Raw genomic sequence first — 9,439 nt, forward strand, 5'->3', positions numbered from 1 at the left:
CAATATCAAGTTTAGCACTTGAATTTTGGTGGACTGGGACTTTCCTTCTCAATGATCGTCACATGTCTTTCACCCCCAATTTTTCGTTGTGCACATCTCGCCGCCAAAGAAAATAAAAGTCTTGCACATCGAAAAGACCGAAAGAGGCACCGATCGAGCCAGAACGGGCTGGGTGCCTGGGCCCCCGGCGTTACGTCTGATGGCGGCGGCTCGACCCGCCGCTACCCGCGAACACGTGATGACACCACGTCCGTTTCCTCCGTAACCCCCGCACCCGACGGGGCGAGACAGAGAGAGAGAAGGGGAGGAAGGCGACCGCCGCCCGCTCGCGCCACACCGATCAGGCGCGCGACACACCAAAGGCGAGGGAGGCCCAGACGTCCAACGCACACGCAATTCTGGAAGGAGCCCCGCAGACGAAATCCCAAGGCAGCAGGGGGTAGAAAAGAAGAAATTTTCGGAAGAAACTGGCCTTTCCCCGTTTTAAAAATCCCACCTTTCTTTCTCCCTAGTCCTCATCCCCCCGTCTCGGCTTCCTCGCTTCCTTCCGCCCCCTTCTTTCCCTCCCTCCTCTCCTCCCCGACGCGCTACCCGGCTGCCCCTCCCTCCTATGGTCTCCATGGCCGCCGCAGCAGACGACGACCACGACCGCCGCCGCGTCGCCAATCTCTCGCCGTCTCCCTCGGATGCCCCGGCTCCCGCGCAGCCGTACCGCAGGCGGCTCCACAGCTTCTCCTTCCCCACGCTCAGCTGGGGCACGCACCGCCTCCTCCGATGCTCCAAGGACCCCGCCTCGGCGCCTCCGCCTCCGCCTCCGCACACCCCCTCCCCGGACAAGGAGAAGGCCCGCCGTTCCACGGATGGCGGTGCCGGAGGCGGTTCGCCCCAGCGCCCCCCTCAGCGGCCCTGGAACCTCCGCACCCGCCGCTCCGCCACTGCCGCGCCCGGTGCGGTCGGGCCGGAGGCCGCGGCCGATGCTGCGGCGGAGCATGCGCCGGCGCGGCCTGCGCAGACCAAGAAGCGGGGGTTTTCCATCGTGCTGTCCAAGGAGGAGATCGCCCAGGACTTTGCCTTCTTCCGCGGCACGCGACCCCCGCGCCGGCCCAAGAAGCGCTCTCGCCCGGTGCAGCGCCAGCTCGACGTAAGGATCGGACCTGCGTTTGTAATTCTCAAGTTTTCGGTGTTTGAATTTGGCGTCTTATTCGAGTTTTTGTTCTTGTTATTGTTGGAATTGCAGTTGCTGTGCCCTGGATTGTCCCTAGAGGATTTGACGCCGGACTCGTACAAGATCGAGGAGGTAAGGAACAAGGGATCGTTTGATTCTTCTTGTCGCAATTCGGTTCATTTCTTTGATTTGGCTCTGAAGATGCGCCTGTCTTCTTGCAGAGGTGAATGCTGATATGGCGGAGATTCAAATGGGAAGGGATTCAGATGTGGTCATCTCTTTTGTTCTCCGATGTTCTGATCGCGTTTCTTTCTTATGTGAATGGCTAAAAATCTCTGCTTCATAACTCAGAACTGTGTTATGGTGGAACATTTTAGATGAAGTTCAGTGTAGTATCTCTTTAGATGATGTGTTGCCATGGAGTTGGTGAGTAGTTTAAAGTTAAAGAATTTGGTTATTGGGCTTGTAGGATTGCTAATTGTATCAAGGTTATGATCCTTAGTGGGGTGTACTTGTCCTGTTATGTATACATGGGTAATGATCTATGAAGGTCTTTTTATATGAAATTGCAGGAAACAGTTCAATTTTGCTTCATTGTAGCGGTGAGGTATTTTAAGTGTTCTTATGCATTGATCACATTTCTTTTCTTCGGTGATTCGTAAAAATGTCATTTTTATGATTCATAAGTGGTGTTGTTGTGGATGTTTTAGATAAGGTACAGTGTACTATCTCTTCTGTTGATATGTTGGGATGTACGGAGTAGTTTCTAAATATATAGGTAAAGTAAAGGAATTTGGTCGTTGGACCTGTTGCATTGCTAAAATTATATGAAGGTTATGAACTTATGATCCTTATTAGGTGGGGTGTAACTGTCCTGTTATTTACATGGGCATTAATCCGTGACTGTTTCTTATATGAAATTGTTGGAGAACAGTTTAGTTCTGCTTCTTATTGTAGCTCTGAGGTGTCTAAGTACTCTTGTGCAAGTCGCCAAGTCTGCATTTGCTTGTTGTGATTGCATACTTTCCGAATCGGCTTAGCAAACATAAAACAATAATTGCACTGTATATTTGCATAGCATGGAAAGAAGATGCTTTGACTGTACTCTGATAGGTTACACATGTTTCTAATAAAATGATTTGATGTTGTGTAACATAACTTGGAGTATCCATAGTGGAAGATCATTTATATGCATGGCATGGCCATCTCCTAGTTTTGCTCCATAAGCCAAAATTGGCGGGTAAGTAAAATTAGTGAAGGTAACGACTATCTTTTAAGCTTTTTCTTTCAGTATCTCTGACATTTGTCATGGAGCTTTAGTTACCTCCTTTTTACCTGATATTCACTCCATTTTATTACCAGAATTTGGTACTCCCTCCGACCCAAATTAATTGACGGAGCTCTTTAGTATTGCTCGATATCTTGATTCCACTGTCTGTTGCATTTGTAGCGCGTGCTTAGTTTGATGCCAATATTTGGCATGCCATGTTTGAAAAGAATGAGAGCAGAGGGGAGACTCCCCCCCTCCCACCCCACCCCACCCCATCTTGTTCTTATAGGGGATGAGGGACTCGAACCCGGGCTGGCGACATCAACCTTTGTGTTGTCCACCACTCCACCCGGAAGCCGATTGGCCAACAAAATTTTGTGGTAACCTTTAGCCAAGTTGTCAATGTTGGCAAGTTCTGGTTTTGCCAAATATTGGCTTGCCAAAACTTTGGCTAGCCGACTTTCAGTAATAAATCAAGCATGCCCCTAGCGACGTAACTGCATGCACTTCATTTTCTTGTTCTTAACACTATAACCCATAGGTTGATGGATTGTTGCGTATAATGGGCTATTTATCTTGGTAGTTCAGTTATACCTCATGGATGAAGCAACAAAAGTGTAGGCCATATATATTTTATAGGAGATAAAAGCAACATGAATTGGTGAACCTTCATCTGAGCCCCAATTTACAGCTTGGTCTCTTTAGATTTTATTTAAAAAAAATTAATTGATATCCCTGGACATTCTAAAACAGTCTGGCTGGTAGGCAAGTGAGCACAACTCAATGCTCTTGGTGTATTGAAGTTGCACCCCCTACTTGAGCAGATAGATTAAGTTCTCCCTGCAAGGGTTTTGTAGCTCTGCACTACATCAGTTTCTTTTACCACATACTTACTGAAGCTTGAGTTAGATTTCTGGATATCATTGGTGGAAAGGGAGATACATATGTTTTCTGAGGTTTTGTAATCCATTCTTTGACTAACTAAGCATATGGTGTGAGCTTGAAGATTTGTAATCCATATCTACATATATTTGTCATTCTCATCTGGTCTGTTACACTCAACCAGAATTGATCTGTACGCGCTGGATTGAGGATATGCTTAGTTTAATTCTCAGTATTGTAGAGATGGACCTTGTCTGTTCCTACAGGAGGCCTCCCTGCCAGTGTGTGCCGCGGTCTGCTGCTTGGGTCAACCACCCCAAACAAAGGTCTCATATAGTCTTCCTCTCTTTATTTCTGACTTGTCTTACTATGTTCTTGGCTGACTTGTGAATTTTCCGAAGGATCTGTTGTCTAGTTCATCCTAAGAGACTAAAAATATTCAAGTTAACTGGGAAACAAGGGAAATATCTGTGGCGGGTGGAGATTATATATGTCTGCAGAATCATTATTGTAGAACCAAAATGTGGAGTATAACCAAAGCAACTCTTATAGGCGTAAATATTTGCTATTTCCTTGTTTATTTTTTGAGGATATACGTAAACATGTCCTATGAGGGACATAGGAGCAGAGCTGCGCCAGCACTGCGTTTCCCCCTGATTTGGGATTTCCATTCCCATTGCATGCCATGTCTATGTTCTTGATCTATAGTATACTAAAAGCGTGATCAGCGTCGATTTCAGATAAGGGCGATCGGCTTTTGCAAAGCATCTTTCGAAACAGGTGGACCCTCTTATCTGCTCTACAGTTCTCAGCGCAACGTCATTTTGGACCGGTCTTTCTTTCCCAGATTCCATATTAGATTAGTTATGGCTGATTTAGTACAACTTTATTATAAATCAGCGCGGAGTGAGTACATGCATTTCTTAATTGCCTACTCGCGGGAAAAAACTGTTTACAATGGGTGCGCCCCACTGCCGTGTTATCGCTGAATTTCTTTCTCTCTTAATTTATAAACGAGACAAATCTTTTTGCCGCGGTTTCAAAAACAAAAATGATACAATTTCATTCATAGGCTCCTCAAACCTCAAAAGAGAAGAAATTCGCCAACCAACATGTAGTTGGATGGCTAGAAAGATAGTGGTATCTCATGTCCATTAGAGTTCAAGTCTCAGACTTGACATTGGTGCTCGCATTTCTAGACGTCTATGACGACTTCATTAATTTCAAGATGATGTGTCAGCTCAGTCTCTCGAAGGCGCTCATAGGGACAGGGTGTGTGTGCGCGTATGTGTTCATAAGGATGAGGATACATGTGCACTGTGTTCAAAAAAAAGTAAAAGAAATCCTATCTGTCAGTATCAAAACCGGTAGACCACGGGGTAGGGGGTCCCGAGTTGTGGATCACGGACAGATGGTAACAGGAACAGAGAGACGATGTTTTACCAGGTTCGGGCCCTTTTAATGGAGGTAAAATCCTACGTCCTGCTTTTCTTATAATGATGGAGATGTATCAAGTACATAGTTGATTTACCTCGAGATCGTGAGATGTGGTCTAACTCTAAGGTTAGGTGAATGATATTGCGTTGATATTCCTTCTATGGGCTAAACCCTATGGCTTATATACACGCCAGGGAGGGTATCTAGGGTTACAAGGTCGGTATCTACGAACAAGGCGGCATGAGAAATCTTGGAGTAGACGTCAAGTCTTCGGTAATGGTAGTCTTAATTACTCCTCCTGCGTACGGTCTCTGGAATCCATCCTAATCACGAATGAGGGCCCGTCGGCCCAACCCGGCGAGATGGGCCGATTAGGTAAGTACCCCCTAATCCAGGACATCGTTAGTAGCTCCTAAACTAGTCTTCTATGCCGAGGATGACCTTTCCGCCGATGACCACCTTGGATCCGGAGTCCTTGGCTCAACAGACGAGTCCCTCCTTATAATTCCCAGATCACCCCTTTAAAGGAGCGACGTCAACCGAGGCTCAACCGAGCTTGTACCTTGCCCAAAGAGATCGGCTAACTTAGCCTCGAAGGCCAGCCATCTCCGTGTGAACCGCTCCAATTAGTCTGACAACTTTATTGAAACGGCTCGCCCCACAACGGGTCGAGCAATTACTGCTTCCCTCAAATCATGGCCCGAGACAACCTTTTTATTGGCATGCCCCATTGAGGTGGAGATCGTGCCCATTTTCTTAGGAATATCAACAAGATTTTGCTTCCCCCCATATGCTTAACAACATCTTTGGTGGGAGTGGCATTGTTATCGGTGCAGTAAGGGGGACTCCTAGCCTTTCACTGGCCTATAAGAGCAAAAGGGAGGACAACGCAACTGACCACGCTCCCATTCTCCCTATCTACTGCTTCATCTAGCTCTAGCACCCAGATCCGACCCCGCACCCTTTTTCTCTAGCGAGTCCATCCTCCCCCACCAGCCATGGCTGACACCCTCAAGGGGCATTGGGGCGGTTCCATTGTGATGGATGGCACCATCCCGAAGCTCCATGGCGCAGGGTATTTGTCCACCAACATCGACGCCCGCGCTCCAGCCGCTAGCCAGCGAGTGCCCGCTCCCAACGCAGGGGAGCGGGTAGTCTTTGCCCCCACCTCATCCGAGGGCTAGGGTTCTCGTTGCACCCCTTTGTGCGTGGGGTAATGTTCTACTTGAAGGAAATATGCCCTAGAGGCAATAATAAAGTTATTATTTATTTCCTCATATCATGATAAATGTTTATTATTCATGCTAGAATTGTATTAACCGGAAACATGATACATGTGTGAATACATAGACAAACATATAGTCACTAGTATGCCTCTACTTGACTAGCTCATTAATCAAAGATGGTTATGTTTCCTAACCATTGACATGTGTTGTCATTTGATTAATGGGATCACATCATTAGGAGAATGAGGTGATTGACATGACCCATCCCGTTAGCTTAGCACTTGATCGTTTAGTATTCTGCTATTGCTTCCTTCATGACTTATACATGTTCCTGTAACTATGAGAATTGTGTAACTCCCGTTTACCGGAGGAACACTTTGGGTACTACCAAACGTCACAATGTAACTGGGTGATTATAAAGGAGTACTACAGGTGTCTCCGAAGGTACATGTTGAGTTAGCATAATTCGAGATTAGGTTTTGTCACTCCGATTGTCGGAGAGGTATCTCTGGGCCCTCTCGGCAATGCTCATCACCTAAGCCTTGCAAGCATGTAACTAATGAGTTAGTTATAAGATGAAGTATTACAGAACGAGTAAAGAGACTTGTCGATAACGAGATTGAACTAGGTATTGGATACCGACGATCGAATCTCGGACAAGTAACATATCGATGACAAAGGGAACAACGTATGTTGTTATGCGGTTTGACCGATAAAGATCTTCGTAGAATATGTAGGAACCAATATGGGCATCCAGGTCCCGCTATTGGTTATTGACCAGAGATGTGTCTCAGTCATGTCTACATCGTTCTCGAACCGTAGGGTCCGCACGCTTAAGGTTTTGATGACAGTTATATTATGAGTTTATGTATTTTGATGTACCGAAGGTTGTTCGGAGTCCCGGATATGATTACGGACATGATGAGGAGTCTCGAAATGGTCGAGACATAAAGATTGATATATTGGACGGATATATTTGGACACCGGAAAGGTTCCGGAGAAGTTTGGAGCCCCGGGAGGTTACCGGAACCCCTCGGGAGGTATATGGGCCTTATTGGGCCCATGTATGAGGAAGAGAGAAGGAGTAAGGGAAGGGGGCGCCCCCCCCCCAAGCCCAATCCGAATTGGGGAGGGGGGCCGGCCCCCCCTTTCCTTTCTCCTTCCCCCTCTTCCTATTACTACTACTAGTACTACTTCCTAATACTAGTACTCTTTCCTTCCCCCTCCAAATAAGATAAGGAAAAGAGAGGGAAACCTACTTGGAGTAGGTTTCCCCCTCCTCATGGCGCGCCCCCCTAGGGCCGGCCACCTCCTCCCTCCCTCCTTTATATACGGGGTTAAGGGGGCACCCTAGAACACACAAGTTGATCATTGATTGTTCCTTAGCCGTGTGCGGTGCCCCCCTCCACGATATTACACCTCAGTCATATTGTAGCGGTGCTTAGGCGAAGCCCTGCAACAGGAGAACATCAAGATCGTCACCACGCCGTCGTGCTGACGGAACTCCCCCTCGGCGCCTCTGCTGGATCGGAGATCGAGGGTGCGTCATCGAGCTGTACGCGTGTCAACAACTCGGAGGTGCCGGAGTAACGGTACTTGGATCAGTTGAATCGGAGGACGTACGACTACTTCCTCTATGTTGCGTCAACGCTTCCGCTTCGGTCTACGAGGGTACGTAGACAACACTCTCCCCTCGTTGCTATATCATCACCATGATCTTGCGTGTGCGTAGGAATTTTTTTGAAATTACTACGTTCCCCAACAGTGGCATCAGAGCCTAGGTTTTATGCATTGATGTTATATGCATGAGTAGAACACAAGTGAGTTGTGGACGATATAAGTCATACTGCCTACCAGCATGTCATACTTTGGTTCAGCGGTATTGTGAGATGAAGCGGCCCGGACCGACATTACGCGTACGCTTACGCGAGACTGGTTTCACCGTTACGAGCACTCGTGCTTAAAGGTGGCTGGCGGGTGTCTGTCTCTCTCACTTTAGTTGAACCGAGTGTGGCTACGCCCGGTCCTTGTGAAGGTTAAAACGGAGTCTATTTGACAAACTATCGTTGTGGTTTTGATGCGTAGGTGAGATTGGTTCTTGCTTAAGCCCGTAGCAGCCACGTAAAATTTGCAACAACAAAGTAGAGGACGTCTAACTTGTTTTTGCAGGGCATGTTGTGATGTGATATGGCCAAGACATGATGCTATATTTTATTGTATGAGATGATCATGTTTTGTAACCGAAGTTATCGGCAACTGGTAGGAGCCATATGGTTGTCGCTTTATTGTATGAAATGCAAACGCCCTGTAATTGCTTTACTTTATCTCTAAGCGGTAGCGATAGTCGTAGAAGCAATAGATGGCGTAACGACAACGATGCTACGATGGAGATCAAGGTGTCGCGCCGGTGACGATGGTGATCACGACGGTGCTTCGAAGATGGAGATCACAAGCACAAGATGATGATGGCCATATCATATCACTTATATTGATTGCATGTGATGTTTATCCTTTTTGCATCTTATCTTGCTTTGTTTGACGGTAGCATTTTAAGATGATCTCTCACTAATTATCAAGAAGTGTTCTCCCTGAGTATGCACCGTTGCAAAAGTTCTTCGTGCTGAGACACCACGTGATGATCGGGTGTGATAGGCTCTACGTTCAAATACAACGGGTGCAAAACAGTTACACACGCGGAATACTCAGGTTATACTTGACGAGCCTAGCATATACAGATATGGCCTCGGAACACGGGGACCGAAAGGTCGAGCGTGAATCATATAGTAGATATGATCAACATAGAGATGTTCACCATTGAAACTACTCCATCTCACGTGATGATCGGACATGGTTTAGTTGATTTGGATCACGTAATCACTTAGATGACTAGAGAGATGTCTGTCTAAGTGGGAGTTCTTTAGTAATATGATTAATTGAACTTAAATTTATCATGAACTTAGTACCTGATAGTATTTTGCTTGTCTATGTTTGTATGTAGATAGATGGCTCGTGCTATTGTTCCGTTGAATTTTAATGCGTTCCTTGAGAAAGCAAAGTTGAAAGATGATGGTAGCAATTACACGGACTGGGTCCGTAACCTGAGGATTATCCTCATTGCTGCACAGAAGAGTTACGTCCTGGAAGCACCGCTGGGTGCCAGGCCTGCTGCTGATGCAACTGACGACGTTAAGAACGTCTGGCAGAGCAAAGCTGATGACTACTCTATAGTTCAGTGTGCCATGCTTTACGGCTTAGAACCGGGTCTTCAACGACGTTTTGAACGTCATGGGGCATATGAGATGTTCCAGGAGTTGAAGTTAATATTTCAAGCAAATGCCCGGATTGAGAGATATGAAGTCTCCAATAAGTTCTACAGCTGCAAAATGGAGGAGAACAGTTCTGTTAGTGAGCATATACTCAAAATGTCTGGGTATAATAATCACTTGATTCAACTGGGAG

General features: G+C 46.6%; 1 protein-coding gene across 1 annotated transcript; it reads left to right on the plus strand.

Moving 5' to 3' along the window:
• Positions 1-497: 497 nt before the first annotated feature.
• Positions 498-1,759, plus strand: LOC119276721. Its single transcript, XM_037557858.1, has 3 exons — positions 498-1,141; positions 1,238-1,297; positions 1,387-1,759. Exons 1-3 carry the CDS (start codon positions 611-613, stop codon positions 1,390-1,392), a joined length of 597 nt encoding a protein of 198 aa, XP_037413755.1. The 5' UTR covers positions 498-610; the 3' UTR covers positions 1,393-1,759.
• Positions 1,760-9,439: the final 7,680 nt, after the last annotated feature.

Source organism: Triticum dicoccoides, chromosome 3B (genome assembly GCF_002162155.2).
Source record: "Triticum dicoccoides isolate Atlit2015 ecotype Zavitan chromosome 3B, WEW_v2.0, whole genome shotgun sequence".
NCBI classification, from domain to species: domain Eukaryota; kingdom Viridiplantae; phylum Streptophyta; class Magnoliopsida; order Poales; family Poaceae; genus Triticum; species Triticum dicoccoides.

Bases quoted from the DNA above. Each gene is read 5' to 3' on its own strand.
- LOC119276721 (XM_037557858.1), top strand. From the start codon at position 611: ATGGTCTCCATGGCCGCCGCAGCAGACGACGACCACGACCGCCGCCGC. The intron at 1,142-1,237 runs GTAAGGATCGGA...TTGGAATTGCAG, and splicing joins CGGTGCAGCGCCAGCTCGAC to TTGCTGTGCCCTGGATTGTC.